General features: G+C 35.6%; 1 protein-coding gene across 39 annotated transcripts in view; it reads right to left on the reverse strand.

The window, feature by feature from the left end:
* Window positions 1-236: 236 nt before the first annotated feature.
* Robo2 (roundabout guidance receptor 2) overlaps window positions 237-24,276 on the reverse strand; it is a 1,571,587-nt gene continuing 1,547,547 nt past the window's right edge. For 7 of the 39 annotated variants that reach the window (XM_087577065.1, XM_087577057.1, XM_087577063.1 and 4 more), the window contains 5 exons: window positions 23,433-23,638; window positions 13,209-13,382; window positions 7,235-7,507; window positions 5,165-5,365; window positions 2,748-4,222 (listed from right to left, as the gene is read on the reverse strand). In XM_087577065.1, the coding sequence (XP_087433191.1) occupies window positions 4,221-4,222; window positions 5,165-5,365; window positions 7,235-7,507; window positions 13,209-13,382; window positions 23,433-23,638 (856 nt within the window). In that variant the 3' untranslated portion in view covers window positions 2,748-4,220. 39 annotated transcript variants of the gene reach the window in all.

Consider the following 24,276-nt stretch of genomic DNA (forward strand, 5'->3'; position numbering starts at 1 on the left):
CTCTGTTGTTTCGTCATTATTTTAAAGATAACAAATATATGTTCTAACAGAGATGCATCTTTAACATTTTTAAACAAACAAATAAGGGCTGCTTGCTTCTAATCCCATTGACTTACCTTTCAAAATAACTTAGAGTAATCCTGCTTCTCAAATCACTTCCTTCAGTTTACTGCCTATCTAAGCTTCATTGTGGTGCAGGCAGTAGGTCTGGAAAGCAGTGCTGACAGAGTAGGATATATAATTTCAAATACTTGCAGTCTTTATTGCTGTCTTTTAATCATGACTAACTAGTCAACATTATTTCCTACTTAGCACTTCTGATCCATATTTGAATAGAAAAAAGAAATAGGAATATTGGGCCACAAAATAGTCACAGAATTCTGAAAGTGACACAGGATCTATTTTTGGTTTGTCTACAGACAAATTGGTTTTACATAAATGGCTTTTTTTTTTTACAAAATTGAAATGTGAATATATTTTTATTTTTCCCAGTGAATACACAATACACAATTCATTGACAATACTATGAATCAATTTTATGCCAATTTCTTTGCTCATCTAACAATATCAAATGAAACACATCGAGATTTGGAATAGTGTTTGTTCACTCAAATAAACTACAGTGAAAAAAATTCAGCTATAAAACAAAGTATAAAAAGTCTACCCACAACCACAAAATCTCCTATCTTGTAACACTTTAAAATCACAACAAATGGTTTTAAAATTATAAGAGTAAAAAATATTCATAAATTGCATGTCATTTAAAATTGTATGGTGTTTCATTTGAAGTATCCATTAGGACCAAGCAACGCAAAAATAGTTTTACCTCTCAGATAATGTGGAAACGGTTGTGCCCCTACCCCCTTTTCACACTATACAGAAGTAGTTGAACAAAATAACATTAGTAGTGAATGTTATGGTTCTGCATATCTTTAATACTGACAGGATTGCTTTTTTCGGAAAAGCGATCCTCAGTTGGGAGCTCACTGATGTGAATATTGTGTTTTCATCAATGAAACAAATTGCATAAATTTATTAAGTTAGAACTTGGATGTGAAACCACATATAAACTTACAACTTAAATCCCATTGACGATGGGATTTAAACATGGAGAGCGTTAAACTACCACATAGAACATGGTAAATCTGTTTTGCTAGTGGAAGTGTGCGTTTCTGCAAGGCTTTTCTTTACTTCGGTTGTATTTACATTGGTCTTGACTGTCCCATATACTTCCATAAACTTGCTCCAAATCCTGTGAAGGAATCGAGGGTTTTCATAGCTTTATAGTCTTCTAACCTACTTTATGTCAAAGGGCATGAAAAGGGGGGGTAAGGGAGCCTTACTGTTTATACTGGCATACCTGAGTTTGAGCACTGATATATACATTCCCTAAGGAGATGTTGCCTGTTCTGAAAGAAGCTGTGCTTGGGTCTGCCATGACAGCACAGCAGTATTGCCTATGAGTAAAAGATGAGGGTTCATTCCCACCCAGACTTCCTTCTTGATGGCTTATGCATGTTTCTGCTCAGGCCCACAGAAGAGTAAACTCAGTAGATTTTCTATCACATTCAATCAACGACAAGATGAAAAGAGATGGGGTTTTCATGGGGGGAGAGGTATATGTTTCTCAGTTAACCATCTGATGGTTGATGATGAATGGATTTGTCCAATACCTAGATGAGGAAAGTTTTGTATTGCTGTTAGCTTGCTTATGCCTGAATTCAAATCACCAGAGCATGTTAGTTCACCTTTACAGTAGATATCAGATACAAGATTTTGCACTAATCACAGTCTGCAATCTGTATAAACACAATATAATTATGATCATATACTGAGAACAATCAGAATGACATGGTGCTAAAACCTGAAATTGTTCTGTAAGTCATCAAGTGATCTACAGATATCAATTCATATGATTTGGTTTGATAATAATCTGCAAATGTCAGTTGCCATACATGTGATATACTGAAGTTTTCCACTAAATTATATTATTCGTGAACATACAGTGAAAACACAAGTAAAATATGTATTTTAAAAGATCCCATGCTTTTAAATAGAGGTCAGGATATCAGGAACTGTATAAACGAAAAGTTAAATTCATCACAACTTAGAATTGACAATAATTACATAAATCTTTTTTTCCCCACAGAAACTGTTCAGTTTTTCCTATTTCTTTGTACCAGAGATACGAAACTTCAATAAAATTCAGGCACTGATGGTAGAAAGTTGTTAAAGGGTGTGTCAGAATTTTTTGTTACTTCAGTGAAGTTAAGGATAGAGCACTAAGAAAATGTTGGAACCCATGAAGAACCTCAAATTCTATGCTTGCCCGTGGAGAAGGACCCTTAGGACCGTGTACTTACATTATCCATTCCCTACAATAATGTCCCATGAATTGGCATCTGAGCCAATGATGCAAGGCATGTACTGTCAACATAAATATCCCCTACTTGAAAACTCAATATATTGCCCATCACACTGAGAATTTTTTAAGGTACCATCTATTGAATATATCATAAGAGAAATAATAAAAATTACCGGCTGAAGTAGAACTTAAGCTCTGTAAGGAGCACATGGGAAAATATCATAAGTGGTAATTTTAGGAAGGCTATCATCTACTTGACTTACATACATGTACAGTAGCTAACATACATTTCAAAGTCACATTTATCTTGAGCATACATAATTGATGTTCAGGAACTCCTTGTTCTCAAAGTCGTGAAAACAAATGAGGCAGGACACTGTCATTAATGTCCACGTACAAGATTTGGTTTTATTTAAAAAGTGTATAAACATGCATTTTTTTTCTCCCTTTTGACTGTTCTTTCCGATTTACTCATTCAAAATGGGTCAAACAGGTTTTAGTTGGTGGCCAATTTCTGAGACTGTACCAGAAAATATTGAGCCCAGTAAATCAACTAACCAGAAACTGAACACACTGCGAGCACTGCCCTTAGGCACTGATAACTCAGCTATACATGTGGTAGCATTGGTTTCACGTTTTAATCAGAAGAAACACAAAATTGTATGTAGAATGCATTGGTTTGCTTTTAAAAAAAGCAAAGAAATGAACCGAAGTGATGTGACTACATCCTCTATTATGTACTGTATGTGTATTAGAAAGACGAACACAATACTACAACTGAGCTTATAGTCCAGAGCAGCCGAGTGTGCCCTGACAATAAGTGGCTCCTTTAACTATTTGCTGGAATCTCTGGAGTTCATTTTCTTTGTTTCCTTGGGGAACTCTATGTTATAGTCTGACTTAATGAGTTGGAGAGATTAATTATGGTAATTCAAAACTGCTGTTTTTTTTTAAAGCTGGAATATATAAATACAGATCTCTTGAACCACCTTGATTTTATTTTGCTCATTGTAATTCTAAGATGGGTTAATTACAATGGCCAGTGAAGTTCATTCTAAATAAAACTTTAATAAGATTTTTAAAGCAAGTTAGTACATCTTTGCCACCGCCATACTTTCTTACATATTCTGTCTAGACTCAAAGCCCCTTCTTTTGACCCCTGCTATAGTCAATAGCATCCATCTTTCTGCTTCTTAAAATTGACTCAGTATCTGATGGTTCAAGAAGACTTTGCCAACACCCATCATTCCTTCGCATCTTCCTATTTCTACACCCCCAACTGAAAACCGTCTAACAGGATTGGTCACACCAGCATTGTCCACCTAGCTTACAGTACAGAACACTCCCTTCACATTCAATCTTTTCTTCATGTTATGAGGAGGAGAGATTTGTGCTTATCACCAAATAAAATTGCAGTGCAAAATTTAAACATAAAAAGTTACACAATTAAAAGTTAATATATGGTACCACAGCCCATTAATTCACATATAGTACAACAGACCAATAAGAACAGACAATAATACGAACAGAGTTAAAAAGAGTGAGCTTGCATAGCAATGCACCAAAGAAATTATGTACAGAGGAAAATCCTTTTCTTCCTGGAGGGCGAGTTTTGCTTTCTTTCTTTTTCTTATATACTCCTGACAAGAAAGAGTTAAGGTGGGTGGTGTAAGTAAGAGAAGGACACAAGAAAAGAACTGTGGGATATGTGTGGCTGTGTCTTTACATTGCATTTACAGTATTTTTTAATAGTACATAAATAAAGAAATTGTTCATTGCACTGTTAAATGTCATCACTTCCATGAGTTTGGACCTGATGGTCCTCAGAGCGTCTTTGTATGTCTCCTCTCAGTTACTCTGCAAAAGAGAAGAAAAAGGTCTAAGCATAGCTTTCTCGAGTGTTAAATACTCCTCTATCCTGACTATCAATAAAATCAAAGCAAGTAGAGAGTAACGGAAGATTCTCAACTAAGTATTGCATTCGTGAGTTTAAATAATCTCCTTTGAAGGCCGTGAGGGGAAATGGAAGCCTGCAGGCATGGGATGCACATGTTTGTTTTCTTAGAGGATGTACCAGCTACAGATACCACAAAGTCAGTTACGAAAAAATCTAAATGTAGGTGAGTCAAAACAGAAGTTACAAATGAACCATGGTAGCAAACTTAGCAGTAGCCAGTGGGTGGTAACTCAGATTCCTGTAGAACTTTGCAGTGTTCTAGGTAGTTTGCAGTCCTCACAGGATGAACTAGTTCCCAACACTGATGCGAGTCCACTAGTAAACTGACATTTCATGGAAGAATGTAGATTTACAAAGAATTTACATTTGTTTCATTTTTAAAATGTAAGAATAAAATAACAACTAATTCGAGTAGAAGGATCTTCTAAAAAGGTTCATAAAAGGTACTAAGAACATGTAATTTTTTTTAATGTCAGGACTAAGACATAGACGGTACATTCAGCTCCAATCACAATAAATACCCAAAATTCTCAACTGGGCAGTTTGCTTCCTTTTCTTTATTTCACCCAGTTTTAAAGGGTGAAGAGCCCTTTGCCAAATATGTTACTTGTAAGTATTAAGACTAATTACTTACATTAAAAGAATTTTATACACTTTAAATCAACTTGAGATGCCAATGAAATGCTTATATCATAGACTGTTCTAAACAGTTATCCTTAAACTTAGAGCAAATCCTGGGTGAAATAATTGAATTTGTTTTTCTCAGCAGATATAAATTTTTATCACTCAGTTTATTTAATACAGAGATCCCAACGGCCTTTGAAAGGAACCAAAAAACTTACACAATTCACCTGTAAACTGCCCTTGACTATTTGAGCCCACATATCCAATGTCGAGAAGGTCATTGGCATTCCGCTGGTGGCTGCCCCTCAGAATCTCAGCCTTCCGAGGACCAGTGGACCCTTTAGAGGAGGCTGTTCCGGATGAGCTGTGCCCGCCTGGAGATGGGAAGCTGGGCTTGCTGTAGGGCACCAGGGACTCCTCTAAAAAAAGAAAACCAAGCATAAAGGACTGAACTGAACGGCAACACGGGTGCCAAGCACAAACCCAGTCCTCAAAGACAACTGTCTTATTCCATTTTCCAGCAAAATGGGAAGTGGGAAGTTGATTTTCTGTTGTTGTTTGTTTTTTACAATTCTTATTGGGTATTTTATTTATTTACATTTTAAATGTTATCCCCTTTTCTCGTTTTCCATCCTCCCTCCCCCAGCTGGAGCCATGGGCCGCTCCATATGGACTCATTGGTTGATGGTTTAGTCCCTGGGAGCTCAGGGATGGGGGTAAAGTTTAATTTGTTCTGGATATTAGAGGAATTTCCACATGCAGGCAACTTTTCTACAATGCATGCTGACTGGACTAAATCAAAAGAGATTTGGGGATAAGGGCAGCATAGTATTTGCAAGGTTTAAAGTCATTGTAATAGAGGGCTGCTGAATTGAACCATAGTTGGCATAACAAAAACAGTGTCTGAGAAATCTTTTTGGAAGTCAGTGAAGCTCAATTTAATTTTTCCCAGTAAGACCAAAGAAAAATGATTTTATTTTTAGTTTAAATTATGGAAATAGATATAGAAATCGTTTTAGGTTGTGGATATAGAATTAGATAAGAATATATATATTATATTAATATATATTAAATAAGTTTCCTAAACGTTTGATATTTCTTGAGTCAGAAATCCATTGTGTAAAAAGTTCTGCATTTCATTAAAAGAGAACAAAACACTCATTATAATATATTAATGTTCCTTTTAGATATCGTGTCTCCAAAAAACCAAATTGTGTTATATCCGTATGTTAATACTCAGATCTGCTTTTCTCTTTATTCTAGTTGTTCACCATGTCCTGTCCCCTCCACATCCATTATTGTTTCTTCCAATTTTCTGGCTATACGTCGTGATTAAGTGAATAAAACCTACTGATTGAATCTATCCGTTTGCTCCTCAGATAGTATTTAATGAGACAGGGCACATAGTGTTTTGTAACAGCTGGTAACCTTCCAAAATGTCTCAGTAGATCTAGATATTGCCATTGTCATTTCTGGTCCCTTGACAAAATAAACCTTCTAAGACTTTAACATCACATGGTGACATGAGGTAATTAAGAGAAATGCATGGAGTGAGAACAAACCTAGACATGACTGAGTACAAATGAATAGAGAGTAGAAAAGGACACTGTTCTGAATGTGTCTGTGTGCTCACGTCCAGTAGACACTAAGCAGGGGTGAATGCCCCCCCCAAACCATAGTTTTTACAACAGATTTACCCCTCCACCAAATAATGTCTAAGCAGGAATTACGAAGTTTATATTATTTAAGGAAAGTATTTCTTATAAATAAGTGACCTTCCCATCCAAGTGTTAACACTGAACTTCATTTAGTCATACGAAGAACAACATACCAGCTCAAATCTTCCTTTTCTAACTTTGGGATATCTGATTATTCATCTCTGCAGTTCTGTGAAAAGGAGAATTCTCCCTTTTTGAAAGATGTTAACTCCCTTTCAAATGACTCCCTACTTCAACCATCAGTTTCAAGTTGATATTAAGTTGACATAAAATGAGAAGTTTAGTGTTCTTAAAAAAACTCAATATGGATATTAAAGGATTAAAAACATTAAGCTGTGTTCTGAGCACTCCAGATGAAACCTGGAGGTTTCTAAATGCAAAGACCTCATACCGGATCAACTTGTGGAATAGGCCTCTACTGAAGTGTGCTGTTACACTCCTCTGAAGAATTTCAGGTTGAACTTATTTGAGGCAAATCCAGATGCCCTTAAACAGTTGCCATTCCTAATATACCCGGTAGGAAACAAAAAGTGAGTACAGTCACACTTTCTGGAACTGTGCAGCACACACCTGATCCAACCCCTGGTTTGTGTGGGGCTTTCCGTGTTTCTTCTTGGCGCTCTGTAGAGTTTATCCAGTCCTGGGTTTGATGCTGCCACTCTACAGTAGTTTTAGCCGGACAATCCAATGAGCTCTTTGTGTCTTCTAAGTTGGCTGCTTGTTGTCTCTCTAGAGAGCTTCCTTTCCTCTCTGTTGAGCTTTCCACGTTACCAGAGTGTTGGCTCAGGCCTATCTGCTGCCTTAAACCCTGACCTGGTGGGGGATCTGGTGGTGGGGGAAGATCTAAAAATTTTGAATAATGTTTAGAATGGACTAAGATTTAATAAAAAAAAATACAAATTTAAGTTCAAGTTGAAAAAAAATGAGCAAAATAAAAAAAAAACGAAAACAATCCCACCCCTCCGGCCCAACACTGAAAAACCCTTGCCCCCTTACAAGTATCACCCATGCAAAATGTTGTGGAAAGTGCAAGTCAATTAATGGCTATTCAAAATGCATGTATTGATTTGTCTTCTACCTTCTTGCCATCTCATCTTTGAGATAAAATCGACTTTTTTCATGTATCTCTTCAACAGGGACCATATTTTCAACAGCAAACTAGGGGCTGGCATTCAAGGTAAAGGATGGTGTGTGGTTTATATAAATATTCTATCTTTTCAAGGTAAGAATACTATGAGGGGGAAAAATCACTACAGATTCTAGCAGCTGTGCTAGTAAACACCACCAAGAACAATAGCGTTCTTAAAGATCTCCTCGGGAGAGATCGCGCTCTGTAAATAAGGGACCACAGGCCACATCCTGTATAGCATATGGCTCTCTCTGTACTAGTGTGTGCCACACGGAGCAATGGTCACAGGGTTAAGCTAACATCATTAAATGCAATTAACATTTGTCTGACAACTGATCCCGCCTAATGAGTTACAACTAAATACATTATAATCTTCCCTTGTATTAATTTTCACACGTAATAACTAATATCCAGAGCATGCATTGAATGTGCTATGTGCTGAGTCATGCAGACAGTGCATTGTGGAAATTTGAAATGGGCCGGATACATTTTTGAAAGAACTTTTAGAGGTGATTCGACAAGTCCGGAGTGGTTTAACTCATCTTGAAAGAGCTTTTAAAATTAAACTTGGGAAATGAAGAAAACACAAAAATTGAAAATGAGCTAATTTTCATTTCCCCTTGCTAACTCTTCAGATAGTCATCTTTATATTTTGAATGTCATTAATTAGGAGATTGCATTTCCTGTTATATCTTTCTAATATGATTTCTAAAATGCCATGGTTAAGGACTTTCAATTCTTCTAAGCATTCATTTGTGTCTTTATCATCTGATTTTTCTTATGAGATACTGTGAAGTTCATGGCTTGCCCTTAGATTAGACAATTATATTCCTTATTTATAAAACTTATACATCCTGCAATATACATTTATTAAATGAATTAAGGATATTCTACTCAATGTGGGCAATTATTTCTCATTCCACTTTTATAAACATGTTTTTTTCTAATAATATTTTTTTTAAATTAGAAAGGGAGAACCAAATGTTTTGTACACAAGAAGCCAATTCCCCTTTAAAAATGTTTGTGTTTTTTTAAAGCTTTATCTTTTATTTTATAAGCAAAATACTTCCTTCCACTGGAAGGATGCTACTGGTTTGTTGAGCATGTGCTCTCGGCGTTGCAAGTTGAAGTAGTATTCTCAGCTCTTGTGAGTGTCTTCATGTTAGATTAAGAGCTGCTAATCATTGATGAGAAAAGGGATGCATTTGGAACCCTTCTTTCAAAATGAAGATCTACTGCAATAATATGCTATCTGTTTGCATGGTAATCTAATGGGCTTGGTGTTCCCTTTACCTTTAATACTGGTTTCCTTTGATGTGTGTTTTATGAATGCAAATTAATTATTTCATTTCAGTATTGGGCTTAGTCTGTCAGTGAGGGGAAGGATTGTACTGAATTCTAAAATAACATATCTTGTCATTGATTTTTATTCACCATCTGAGCTGTTTAATTTCTAGAATGGCCAAAATGGCATTTGCTTATGGCAGCTAAAATTCTGATGCCTATTTAATTTGACTTGAAATTATATAGCTTGGTAATTGTATAATATCCTTGGAGATTTTATCTTCTAAGAATAAAGGATATTGCATGCACATTGAAATAAACTGGAAAGGGTTGGAATTACAAATGGCTGTGGAAAAAATAAAACTATTTAATCCAATGCATTTACTTAAATTAAATTTATTATTCCATTCTTCGTGGAATTATTTCAAGTAAGTCAATTCACTAGAGTATCTCCCTGGCCCGCTGGGGGTTAGCTATTGTCAATCGATGACAGGCCAATGTCATAGGTACCTTATTATTCTCATTTATGTTTCAGGTAAGTGAATGGGGGTCGATGGGGATGGATGAAGGCGGAGCAATCAAGCGTCTCCAGGTTGAATCTCTCTTTTGTTACGACCCAACTCATGCCATTGTGTCCCAGCAACCAGGCCAGCTCAGAAGTTTATGCTTAATACTGAAACATAGCTTTGCATCATCATACAAAGACTTACGCTTTTACTGTCGTGTTTCTCCTTTTACAGTTCCACTCTATACCTTCGCCCAAGCTATGACATTGTCTTTGAATCCCTTTCTTTGTGGCATATATTAACTTACATTTTCAAATCCCATTGCTTCCATCTCCAATATCTTACCTTTCTTATTGATTGCTTTCACTGATCCACTGAGGATGCCATGAAGCACCCCGCCCCCATTTATTGTTTCTATGATCCTCCAACTGTCTCTATTTTTATATTAGGGCCACTTATTCTTGCCTATACAAAATCTAGACTGACATTTGGGAAATAAAAAGTATAAGATTATGCCACTCTCCTACCTTAAAAATACAAATTTAAAAATACAAAATATACTAACATGAATTCAAACACACACACACACACACACACACACACACACACACACACACACACACACACACATCCTTCCAGGAAATTTCCACTATAAAAGCCCATAGTAGATCCTCAGCTTACAGCTCCCTCAATGTTACTCCTTTCTTACCTGCCCGGCATCATAGTCCATATTGTTTTTCTCTCTGCTCTAGTTATAGTCTTACTTTCCTTTTAAAAAATATCAAATAAACACTGGGCTTTTAATTGCTGACATCAGCTCCTATGATAACCTTTCCTTGAACATCAACATTGTTCTTTTATTTATATTCTTCCTGCCTCTTATCATATTCGTGTTGTTGTTGAGCTTTCCTTGATAACCCTACATTAAAATTCTACCTCTGAAATACTTTACAATTTCTGTTGTTTCTCTCCATGGCAACAATCACCATTAGTATAATTTATGTTATTATTTATGCATGCATATTGGTCTGAACCTCTGTTTATTGACTAGAATATAAGGTACAGGAGACTGAGAGATAATACCTATAATATATGCTCACTAAATATTTAAATGAAGGAACCAATGAGCTCATGAATTTTCAGAAAACTATATTGTGGCAGAGAAGAAATCTTTGTCTTAACTTGGAATTAATGACGAGGTCAAAGACAGTACAGTTCAAGAGAGGATAATCTCTGGAGAACTCATAGAGGGGGAACTGTCTACCATCTTTTGTCCAGAATTGATCAGGCTATTTCTTTCAAGGATACATGACTTGGATTCAACAAGCCCTGCTTAGAAGAGATATTCCATAAGAGAAACAAGTATGTCTATGAATGTGTATGGACTTTTTATATTGCTTTTGGGAGAAAAACTGACATTTCTCATTATTCCAAATTCTTCTCAGTGGATACAGAGAAAATTACTCCCTTTCTTCAGAAAGTAGCTTGACACAAGGATACAGTAATCATAACAATGATTGAAAAGTGGGATATGCCACTTGGTACTAGGATATTCTACCATCAACAATAAAATCTGTCAGTCTATATTCAGAATCTACAAAGCCCAGTCTTAAAACTAGTGGGACTTGGGGCTAGAGAGAATGCGTGCGTGTGTAATATGCCTTCTCTGCAAGCATTAATACCTGATTTCAATCCTCCAGCACCCACATATAAACAAAGGCAGGTTCTATGGTGAGCACCTACAATACCAGTCTTAGGAGGATCAAACAAGAGTTGGAGCTTGCTAGAAATTCAGAGTGGACAAACACTGTGTTAACATCTGTACCCTTAACATTCATATTTCATGGAAACACTTCCCAAAGAAACACAGAAAGCTGGAAAAAGTATGAACCCAAGGTACATTAAAACAAACACGTTCAATGTTTTGAGTCTTGGCATTCACAGAAAGTACAAAGATGGCAGCTGGATTCCTTCTCGCAAAAATAAGAATAAAAAACAATAATGTTTTACCACTAAGGTTTTACCGTATCCTACTAACTCTGAGGCCCAAGGACTAGATCTAGGTTTTCCAATATGAGTTACAGAAATGCACAGAAAGTCGACTGTACTTCTGATAATTACATCAGACACAGAAGGCCATGTTTTAGGATATTGCCAAATGGTTCTAACCTTCACCTTGGCTAGGTTAATCCTCTTGATATTCAATAAACTGATCTCATGATAAATTTGGGAGGTCATAAGGAGGTGTTTTTGAGAAGTAGGGAGAAATTTTTCTTTGCCTATAAAGCTTTAAGAAATATGAAGATATATTAAGTTGCAGAGCATTGAAAGGGAAGTTTTATATATTCAGAAAATATGAGAAGTGAGTTGAAAAACACTAGAACTAAGAGGAATAATAAAATAGACTCATCACAGATCATGTATGTCTTTCAGTAATATTGCTTCTTGAAGAGAGCAGTATTTAGTGAAATGCTCAAAGATTAGATGCTATGTGTAAATAAAATGATTTACGTAAACCATTGTTGCTCACATTCAGCCACCTCATCTAAGATGAACTATTATATTGCTGACTCAGCATCCCAAGTATTTGGATTATATGCATGTGCCAACAAGCCCAGTTTATGGAGTTTTGGCTATCTAATCTATGGCTACATTTCTATGGTAGACAAGCATTTTATACACTGAGACACACCTGCAGTTACAGTTTTAAATTTGTTCCTCCATACGTATACTCACATGACAAGGAATGGATTTAGAACATAAGCCCTATGCTCCCCAAAGTCAAAAGTATTTATTTTTGGACCTTAAGTAAAAGAAAACAAACAAATATTGAGCCTTTCGTTTGCATTGAATCTTTATGCCTATAGGATTCATATACTGAAATTAATCCTATTGTTTATTGGTATAGTATTTTGAGTTGTGAACCACTGTGAGGACATTAGATCATGATGTTGGCTCAGGGCCCTTATAAAGAACACTAGAGAGACTCCTTCCATCATTTGAGATTACCAAAAGAAGCCACCTCCTGTAGCCATAAAGGACCCTATTAACTGGCACCAAGTGTTGCACTCCCTAGACGTTAAGACTGAGAAATAAAATTTCTCTTTTTCATTTTTCTATTGTTTATGAGATTGTGATCACATATTGCAGTACCTGGAAGAAAGAAAGTCTTTATATCAACAGACTATGGATGCCTATTGGTTCTAAAATTCATGAACACAAAACCTTAGCTGATCACTTCATTGTCTTCTCAAAATAAAATAAAATAAAATATAATAGGCCCAATGATTTTAAGTGTTCTCACACAATTACAAGTGCACTTTCACTGACAGTTTCCTTCCTATACTTAAGATGAGATGCTGGAGAGTTTTAGAAGAGCTGAGACTTTGGGAAGTAGAATTCTAGGTCCTTCTTGAGGCATGCTGATGGTGAGGTAATGATGATGATGATAAAGAATTTCACATGATTGAAAAAGAGTGTGTTTCATTTAAACATGGCACGTGGCCAAGTATCTGGACTGGTAAGTATTGAGGCAGTGCCTAGTCTACAACACCTCCTTTACTGAAAGTGAGTGAGAACACAGAGAACATTTCATGAGGTAATGTAGTTAGGATGAGTAACCTACCATCTGGCATCCCTTCCCTCCGATGAGGTAACACTGGCTGTGGGTCCATCCGCCCTCCCTTGTGTTTTTTGGTGGGCCGAGGCCTCTGGCTTTGATTCTGGGCAGCACTGGTGTTACTGTCTGTAGAAAATGGGCTGGTGGGCCGCTGCCTTTGAGAGGAAGTAAAGGCTTTTCCTGAAATGAAAACCAAGGGAATGGACATAGAGAATGCCACTGTAATACTTTATTTCTGTCTAGCCTTGTGTCTCTGCTCTTAACTAGACTACACAGTGAATGTACCCACAGATGCTCTGTGAAGGTACAAAAGCCCACTGCATGTCTGTATGGAATGCATGGCCTGCTGCACGTAATTTACCCGGTTTTTAATAAGCTAAGAAGACCCCATCCAACAGAAACACATTTCAAACAAATGAACCTGAAATAAATCCACCAACCAAATGCTTCCCATTGCTTGATTATAGTTTTATTCAGACTTGACAATCTTGATAATTCTTTCATAAATCTATGCAAATGCGTGCCACATTTACTTTTCAAAATAAGAAAAGCGTCTTTTTTGTTTTGTTTTTTAAATTGTGTATTGTTATATTTGAAGAGTCAAATTTTACTCTTTGAATGCTAAACACTCTTTTGGTGTTTTGGGAGTCATAATATTTGAAATTTTACACAAAATGTCTGCTGAGATGCATACATAAAATTGACCTTACCACTTAATTTTCATATACAATGAATTCTACCTTTCAGCAGAATTAAGATCCATGTAGAAGGTAGCAGGTCATAGTCTCAGTGTATAACCCAAAATGTGATATATGTTTTCTGAGTAATATTATCCTATCGTAAAAGACTTGGCATTCTACATTTTTTCTTTTTATAGTTTAGAATATGTGGAATTTATTCTGGGAAAATATCCCATGTATGGAATTTATTCTAGGAAAAGGGTCAGCTAATACATTTTCTACAATGAATTATTTTGATACTAAGTTTATTATTGTAAGAGTGGACTGGTTTATGTGCACATATTCTCTTAAGCATATTTTCATTTCATACAAAATTATCATATGTAGTTACACTTTCCTAAGTCAGTGTGACTTGATATTGCTTAATGCTTTATTAGCGTTTAGCATACATGCTGCTGGTGCACTTATGCCTTCTAATTTATTAGCTCCCTTGCACCCTCTCCCTTCTTTGCTTGTAGCAAACACCACAAGAAGCACTCAGGCAACATAAAGATTCTGACTTATGCCTTGGGAAGCAAGAAAATTCAAATAACCAGCTCTATCACAACATATTTTAATTTGGATTATCTATAAAATTAAACCTTTGCAATGCCTGACGCATGCTTATGTTTTGTTTGAAGAATATTTCATGCACATTAGAAAGAAATAACGATGGTGAAACTTATGAAAACATCCATGATGTGATTTTATCACCTGAACGTATAGCAAAGGTCAATTTACCATTTGAGTGCCATTAAAATTGAATCATGTATTTGATACTTCATTAGTTTCTTTTGTTAAGACAACATAGTAAATGTGAATATTGTCTTCTATTATATACAGATAAGAAGTGTGTATTACAAATATAATGGCATATAAATTGTGCCAAAGCTGTTGTTTTTCCCCCCCAAAATACTCATTTACTTATAAATTACCAAAGTTAATCGCACCTATCTTTCCCCACCCTGTGGCATGAGATGCACATAACAATTATGAAATTTTGACTTGGGTGCTATTATTCACTAGGCTTTGAAATCAAAACAGATTCACTTTAAAGAGCAGTACACATATAGATATCTTATTGAACTCACAAACGCGTTGGGTATATCTTTAGTGAGCATCCTTTAAAACAAAGATAAATCATTGTATTAACATCTTAGTCAAACAATTAGGACCATCAGCCAAGTGAACTGTTAGATAGTCTTAGACCCATTCACCCCATGCTGAGGAAACCTTCCCAGAAAGGGCCTCCGCAAAAAGAAACGGGAGAAAGTAAAGCAGTGGAGACAAAAGCTGAATAATTTTTATCACCAGGTTCATTATTGATTTTGTGAGAATTTTGCAATGTGTGAGTTACTGAAAGTTTAATGACAATCTTAATTGCTTTTTTTTTTTGTAATATGAAAAGGAAGCACACTGCAATTAACCAGCAGAGCCATAAGAAGAAAGGAAGGAAGGGATGCAAGGTAGTGAGAAGGAGCCTATTTTTGGCTCCAAAATATTAGCATCCAAAGAGCTGTCCTGGTAACAGAGCGTCTATCCAACTGTGTTCATGCATATTTTAAGAAGCCTGCAGTTAGATTCACTGAGAAGGAAGAGCAGAAGGAAAGGTCAGTGTCTGGAGGACAGGATTCTCTCATGCAAAGAGTGTTGACTCAGAGTCTACCAACCTGTTCTTGTAAGACTGGTTCCATCCAGCCTAAAACCAGCTTTATCTGCTGCTGCCACCAATGCTTGTGCAAAGCTGCCGCTGGCAAAGATGGAGCCATCTGAGGAGCTACCTACACTAGATCTATGACTAGAAAAGTTACGATCCTCATCAGATGCAGAGCCCCATCCATTTACCATTGAACCTAAAAACAAATGTAGTGCTCCAGTAAGTCGTGGATATCAGATACCTCGTCTGCTGTAACACAGTGCATAACGGCCAAGCTGGCTATTTCATCCCCTGGCTGATATTTTAAAGTTTCACTGTGAGTTCTTTATTCCACTATCATCTATGTCTCCAACACTCTAATAACAGAGAACTAAGGGCATTAAAAAACTGTACCTGTTGGTATCTCACTGACGCATCACAGATCAATTGGTTCAATTCTTAAATTGATTTAATGATCACATCATTTTCCCACAAGGATTGCTAAACATATGTAACTTGCTGTACAACAAGAAAGAGTGATCTGACTGCAGTAACTTAGTGTATTTAAGCAGAAAGAATTGATTAAAAAATAGTGTGCATATATTTTAGATGTAGTTCAGACTCCATAAACTATACCAAGATTTTAAGCTAAAAGTTAGTCATAAAAACAACAAAAACTTATATATTAAATGGCTAAACAATATCAATATAAAGAATACTGCATTTTACTGAATTTTATTTACAACAATGTTGTTATATATGCTGTAATTTTAATTAGCTTAATAACTCCAGTTCCTTTAAAAATAATTAATATAAAATATCATGAGCCATAAGGTAGATTTTTCTGCAAAATGAAACACAGTGTTAGTGGAAAAATACAAATTTTTGCACAAATAGCTTCCGGTATAAAATACTTTGAAGATACTACTACAAGTAACACTTTCTTAAGGTTCTACAAAGCCAGTTTTCAATTTTTTTAAAACACAAAATCACAGTGGGAGTTAAACCAACTATTTACTATAATTAATTTAATATTTACTTAAGTTGTTATATGATTTAATTCATAATATAATAAACTACCAAATAGTGCTTATCCTAATATATTTAGAAAGGAGACACAAACATGTGTTTATGAAACACATGTTTTAGGTTTCCTAATTAACACAAATACATATTTATGAGAAATAGGTGAAAATCAAATATGGTAGAGTTTTTGCTCTATTCTCATCCTTTGAAGAGAGCAGTGTAGTTAAGAGTTTGAAGTACTTAAAATATTCGTGAATAGGTTAGTGACACACATACGTTCCTTTTCAGAGCAGAGCAAACAGAATTGGAAAGGAGTAGTATCATCTGAGACATTAAAATGGAGTCAGGAGTGTCAGAGAGAGGCTGTTCGGAGTCCAGCTGAAAAAGCACTAGGACATGGTCTTTATATTCCAAACAAGTCTGCTTGACACAGACCACTACAAGGGACCTAAGACAGATAAAAATATCAACAGATCCTCCTCAGACAGATTCATCTCTCTGAGTTAAAGATCATTGTCGAGGACCCATAGGCCACAATGAGAGAAGAAGCAAAGCAAAGGACTGTGTGCCCTTACCACAAGGAAAAAGAAAAGCTCTGAGCTATTCAGTACGGTGTCACCAAAACTGCAGAGCCCTTATTCTCTCCACACACTTCATGCTTTAATTCTTGAGCTTGCCTCTGGTACTCCTGCCTTCCTTATTGCTGTCTAACTGTCTTTTGCAAGAACCGACACACTTTGATTTCTCCATATAAAGATCTCTAGACTGTCATCATCATCATCATCGCAATCACATCCTTATTATGCTTCTGAATCACTGGGTCCTTGTACTACAGAGTCTTGTCTATCTCTGCAGTGTGGTAGGCACACAACAGTATCTTCCACCACATAAGCATACTTTGTCAGTTGCTACTCTGATTTCCTGTGTCTAATGAAATCTTGGCTCTTTGTTGCCTTGATTCTGTTTCACCTTCAGTCTGCTGTTAAACTTAGACTCATTCTCTTTGTTGCAGAAATACTATAGAAGAAAACAGTACATTGGTTCCATCCCTTGACAGGAACTGTTGCATATACATTCCATAGGAAGTAGAGTTTTATGGATAAAGAACTACCTATTATCCATTCTGGCATATGTTATACAGGGACATTGAAGTACAGAAGTTCAATAAAGATTGACATATTAGATAATATAAATTTAATATTTTCATTCTTCACTGTAAATTTTATGCATTAGTCTATCTGATGTATAATGTCTTAGCAATGACCTTATCTTATCTTCAAAAGAACATCTCCATAAACATTCCTAGAAAATTTAGCTTATTTATTTTTATTTATTTATTAAATAACATATAATGCTAGTAAATTCTTGTTGATTATTTAGAAACAGAAAAAAATAATGATGTGATTGTCTTGCAACAAAAAATGGTAACAAATATATTTTTAGTATATAATGGAATGCATCTTATGTAATAATATGTAATAAGATACATATATAATGGTATATATATGTATATATACATGTATATATATGTGTATATATATAATGGTATACTTGGCTACATTCAGATAGTAGTAGTTTATAGTATTTTTATTCAAAGTAAATTGATGAATTTACTTTGTCATAATTTAATTGTGTGTGAGATTCTTAGTCATACTTAGAAGCAGACAGAAAGAGAGCCAGAGAGAAACAGAGAGACAGAGAGAAAGATTAGAAGATAAGAAAAACATTGTTAGATTGAAGAGTAAGTCACTTTGATAGGAATCATGTCTACCATATCTGTGAACACATGTATTAGAAAATACCAAGTCTGAACAACCTGCCTGGAGAATCTTTCGAAACTGTAAGCAATTCATACACTTCTGACACATTATAGCCACAAACATAATCAATACATATTTAAACATTTAATGAAAAATGAATTTATGCCACATAGCAAATTTATTGGTGTTTACAGCTTTAATCTTTCTAAATTCCTCAGCTTAAAAATGCTGAAAGGCCAGAAAAAATATCTGAAATTAATTCAGGCTGATGAAGAAGAATCTCACATAGGACATTAAGTTGCTTAAATGTTACTGAGCATAAAATGCCATGATAAAGTGGCATCTTGCTGTGTCTCTATTACATCTTCAGCACTAAAATTAATTTATGATCAGTCGTCAATTCATTTACATGTCAATTTATGCTAAATCCTTCCTTGCTGATAAATGCTTATCCTTAGAGCCATTAAGCTAGAGTAAAGTCTGTGCTCTATAATATGACCTTGTTAATTGTTGCATTACCATTTTTATGATCCACAAAAACTTACAGCCCCCATGTTTTTGAGCCAATATTTAATCCACTGCTTGTCTAACTACTTGCTAAGTCAAATCTTCTGCTATAATTGTCTTCAGCTAAACCAATCCTAATATTGATCTTTTCTAGATGTAGAACAAAAAAAGGTAAATATATGTGAAAATTCTTTTGATCCTCCCAATATTCGAGTGAGCAACAAATCTACCCATTTTTGTGTGTGTATGTATGTGTGTGTTTGCATATTTGCATGCACATGTGTATATGCATGCACACATGCATATGTATGTAACATAGAGGAAAAGCAAAACAAACAAGTAGGAAAAATTTCCCTTGGTTATATAATGTCCACTAATGTGTTTTACTTAGATAAACATAATTTGGCATCAAATTTCTCCTAAAGATCCTAGAGCTGCTGAAGTAGCCCTAGCGTAATGAATTCCTCATTTGTAGCATTTCCCAGAGATGCCCACTCATACTAAAATTAATTTATTCAAATATTTTTGTAATAGAGGGAAATCCTCAGTTGAAAAGTTTAATGGAACCACTTTCTAAACACCTGTGTTGCAATTAGACCACCAAGTGGGGTGTTTTCATACTGAGCAGTTGAGTGAGCTCTAGAAAAAACATTGAACTATCCAAAACCCAAAGAAAATTGGTCCATTATTTTATTTTAGTCACCATGTGCATGTGTTTTCCAATGTACAAGACAACTTCTCTCCCACTTAATAGCATCATTATTGACCTTAGTTCTTACACTGAGGCAAGATAGACTCTCAACTGTATGTTAAGGACACCCTTTTTCTTATCTCTTTCTGTTCTACCTTCTGGAACTTTCTTTTTCATGGCACTATCATTAAATCTAGAATGGCATTGGGAAAAATAAACTGCTGAGTCCTGTCTCTGTCTGTTACCTTGTGATGGTGCATTGCTGTTTTGCTAGAAGTCTCACTAGCTTAGTTTTGAATATGGAAACTTTTTTCAGTGATTATTTTCCCAATCTCAACATGATGTGCACTGCAACTCTAAACCTATTTTTGTGCTTTGTGACAATCAAATAGATATCATGATAATTTAGAAGCACATACATAATATATTATATTTATACATACATAATATATTATATATTAAATGGCATACATAATATATTATATATTAAGTGGTAAATATATATTCAGAATAGATGAAGTTGTATGATTAACCATCTGTAGATAGATAAATTCCTCTATCTATAAAATTAGGGCATTGGCAATCATGGTTTTAAAGTTAAGTGAACTAACCTAGGGTAAATCCTAAGAACCAAGGCAGGAAGCATGTGCAAAGTGCCAGATCCTAAGTATTTTAGACTTTGAAATCTCAGCTCTGCACTCTTTTTCTCCCTTCCTCTTTGTTTCCCTTCTTCCTCTGGGAATTCTTTCTTTTCATCCCTCATCTTTCCTTCCTTTTGTTAGTTCTTGTTCCCTTGGTATGTTTGCAAAATATGAAAAACCTGTCAGGCTGTAGTAGTACCTGCCTTTAATTACAGCCTGTAGAACTGATCTACACAGAAAGTTCCAAGACAGCAGGGCTACATAGCAATAACCTGTCTCCAAAAGAAAACAGAAGGTGGGTAAAAAGTCACTCAACAATAATAATAATAATAATAATAATAATAATAATAATAATAATTTAATCAAATATATAATCCAGGAATATATGTAAGGACACAGAATAAAAGCTTGTTTTGGTAATAATTATATAAAGCAGTATGTTTGTCCATACATGCTTTTTTTTAAAACTAAGCTTATAAAATTTAGAACCATTGATAATTTTTTTCTCCTGACCTTTTTCTTAAATGAATATGTTTTGGAATTTAAGGAGTTCCACAGATTTTTCAGTTATTCTGAACATACTCTGAATAATGTATTTCTTCACAAAGGAGAGTTGTTTCTATAATAATCATATTTATTTGTGTGTGTGTGTGTGTGTGTGCGTGTGTGTGTATTTATATGTATAAATGTCTTGCCTGAATGTATACCTGTGAACTATCTGGGTATAGTGCCTGCAGTGGGCAGAGGGGCACCATGATTAATGTATACAGGTACCTCTGGGCAAATACTCAAAGCAGATGTCCATTTGCTGCTTCCACCCATGCACCTTCTCTGCCAGCTCACAAGTGAACGGACACATATACATTCCATGTATATGTTCACATATTCTTTCTATAGTGACCCTTTAGTTTTGTACACTCATATGAATTTATGGACTCACATTCTCCATATACATGCCTATGCACTTTCTAATGTGCTCATGACTCCCAATATATTCACTTACTTCCTGTGCACATACTCTCTACCTGACTCATAAACTGTCCATGTTCACTTATAGTCTAATCTACATATATACACATTTTATGCTCTCAGATTGAATGTAATAAGTTCATTCTTTTATGTTCATAAACAAACTAATAAACACACAGGAGAGACAGAGAGAGAGGATGAGAGAGAGAGAGAGACAGAGACAGAGACAGAGAGAGACAGAGAGAGGCAGAGACAGAGACAGAAAGAGATCGAGACAGAGAGATAGACAGACAGACTAGAACAGTTGTTCACAATCCCTTTGGGGTCAAATTTCACTTGGGTCACCTCAGGCCATCAGAAAACACACATATGTATACTACAATTCATAACAGTCACAAAATTTTAGCTATGAAGTAATAATGGAAACAATTTCATGGTTGGGGTCACTACCACATAAGGAACTGTATTAAAGTTTCAAAGCATTAGGCAGGTTGAGAACTACTGGTCAAGAAGGGAAATTAATCCTTTGATTAGATGTCGTCTGAGTTTCTAGCAGAAGGAAAGATAAAACATTGGAAGTTCTTAGTTACTGTAGTAAAAGGTATAACTTCACTAAGAAAATATATTTTCAGGGGACATATTCCTTGTGAGGGAATACATACATAGTTGTCTTGAAAAGTTTTTAACATGGCAACAATTAAGCAGCAAATATAAGTATCAAAAGAATTAGCTATAGGGGAAGTGCACACTGCTGGACTACCATTGCACAAGATATCCTAACTAGTTCTTAACAGTTTATCATGTGAAAGGGTCAAGTAGTATTCTTCTAAGTTAGAGAGACATATTTTGTCTCAGGGATTGCAATATTTAATACAGAACTTCAGAGTTTATAGCTGACTTTTGCCTTTTTTTTCTGGGAACGTTTTTCTGGTTGCATTCTTAATAGGAAACAGTTTGGTATTACTTGTGAAATATGCAAAGATATTCAGATTTGCCCTAAAGTAGATTATGCTAGAAATTCAGGCAAAGAGGCTTAACATAATAGTGTACTAATAAGTCAGCTCTCACAGAATGCAAAAGTTTTAACTTTTGCCCTGTCACCTTCAGCTGGATATATGTTTCCAATCACCACAATATATCTGTGGTTTTAAAATCTTAATTAGCTTGATAATCAGCTCAGCCTCAGGCAAGAGGAAATACTGAAAATTAGATTCATGCCTCAGATGCTGAGAATCACCAAAAGGAAGGCAGAAGCTGGATGGATCCATCATATACCATGGTCCAGCAGCCCTTGTAGATCTATCAGGCAGTCTCAGTACTGTAGAGATTAGAAAACTCTCAGAGTACACATGGAATCAGGGAAGCTCTGATAAGAAGCATTATAGGAGGAAAGGAATTATCTAATGACATAGATATAGTTTGTCTGAGATGGACCAGCAGAGTACAGAGATCAGACTCAGGTTTGTACTAGCTCTGTCTTCACTGTCTAGTAAGGGACTTGTTTGTAAGTCCAGAGGTAGATAACTAAGGAATAGAAAGACTAAAGTTTGTCTTTTGCTACTTCCTTTGTGTATATAAGGGATGTCATTTGGGCAATTTTAAATCCTTGGAAACAGGCTGCTGCTTAGTTCTCAGAGTCACCCTAGGCTTACACCAATGGAAGTCTGTTTAGTGAACAAGAAGAAAAAAAAAAAGGAAACCTAAGCAATAAACAGTCAAAATAATTACACTTCTTGGCAGAAGACTGGTGATTATATTCAGCAATGTGAAATGCATAAATGTATTGCTTATCTCAATATGCATGTTTCCACTCCAAAAATATAATACCGTGTGTAACCTAAGAGAGGCTCCTTCTGAAGGCTTGCTTATTTTCACCAGTGAATGATTTTACAGGGTAAAATATCAAGGAGCGTTTTAAGATCTCATTCACTTTGTATGTTGTTCCCGATATACAAATTATATCATTTCTAAAAGTAAAGCTTTTTTCATGTAACAGACTTGGTTCCCTAGCAGAGTGAACTTTTCTTGAAAGCCTGGGATATAATTGAGTTTTCCTTCATGTCTTTAAAGCTTTTTAAAATTCATGAATTTCCTTATCGTTTTAGCAGCAAAGCAAAAGTATTTCTAAATCCTTTTTGAATTTGGTGTTTAACATTATCATATTTAAACTGTTACAAAAATATATGGAGTGGAATAAATCTTACATAAGGAAGCATTTGATTTATGATGCATTTTAATGTTGCAAATAGGTCACTTATTCTTGTTCTATTAGTCTAGTTACCTGTTACAGAGCTGTCTAGATTGTCCATACTGGAACCAGGAGTCTGGTCTAGTGCTCTGAGGGGCCTGGGAATTTCTAATGGTTCCTCTTCATCATCAGCATCCTCATCTGGAACATCTGTCTCCAAGTCAGAAATCAAGGCTCCGGACGCGTAACCTAATGGTGGAACTGGGGGTTGTGGAGGTGGAGTATTGCTTTGAATGTGCCTGGAATTCAAACAAAAAGAAATAAGAGACAGAAAACAATTTGTTAACAGTCAACGAAATTGTAATTCCTGTAAAATGGCACGTTATGGTAACTCATCCTGTCTCCCATGCTTACTCACCCACAGCACTGTCTTCTATTTCAGCCGAGACACTGATATAGGCAAATGCCTTCCCAAAAGGCAACCACACAAATTAGGAAAGTTTGCTTTCATTGTTTATTAGGCAATACACAGGAAGGAAAATATATATCAAGAATTTTTGTGTCAACAAGCTTTTAAAAGAGAATAGGAATATTTATTACAAACCAAGTCTCCCCCCCCCCCTTCCTTTTTTCCTTCCTTCCTTTTTGCCTGTAATAGCTGCTTGGTTAGTGTTGAAGTTCAAATCATTTGTTTTAATCGATGCAGTTTAGTTGGAGAAAGTTTCTCAGGCGAAAGTGTGATTGGCTCAGCTCTGCCTCTGGCACAGTTCCTGGCCTATGAGGATGCTGTTGGCATGACTCCCATCACATTAGACAGAACAGATGTTTCATTATCCCAGTGTAGATTAGACACAAATACTTTGTGCTCTTGGTACTTGGAATCGTTCTCACCAAGAAAGTCTTAAGGGATTGAATTTAGAACATAAGGCATGTTCAA

Source organism: Rattus norvegicus, chromosome 11 (assembly GCF_021556685.1).
Source record: "Rattus norvegicus strain SHRSP/BbbUtx chromosome 11, alternate assembly SHRSP_T2T, whole genome shotgun sequence".
NCBI lineage: Eukaryota > Metazoa > Chordata > Mammalia > Rodentia > Muridae > Rattus > Rattus norvegicus.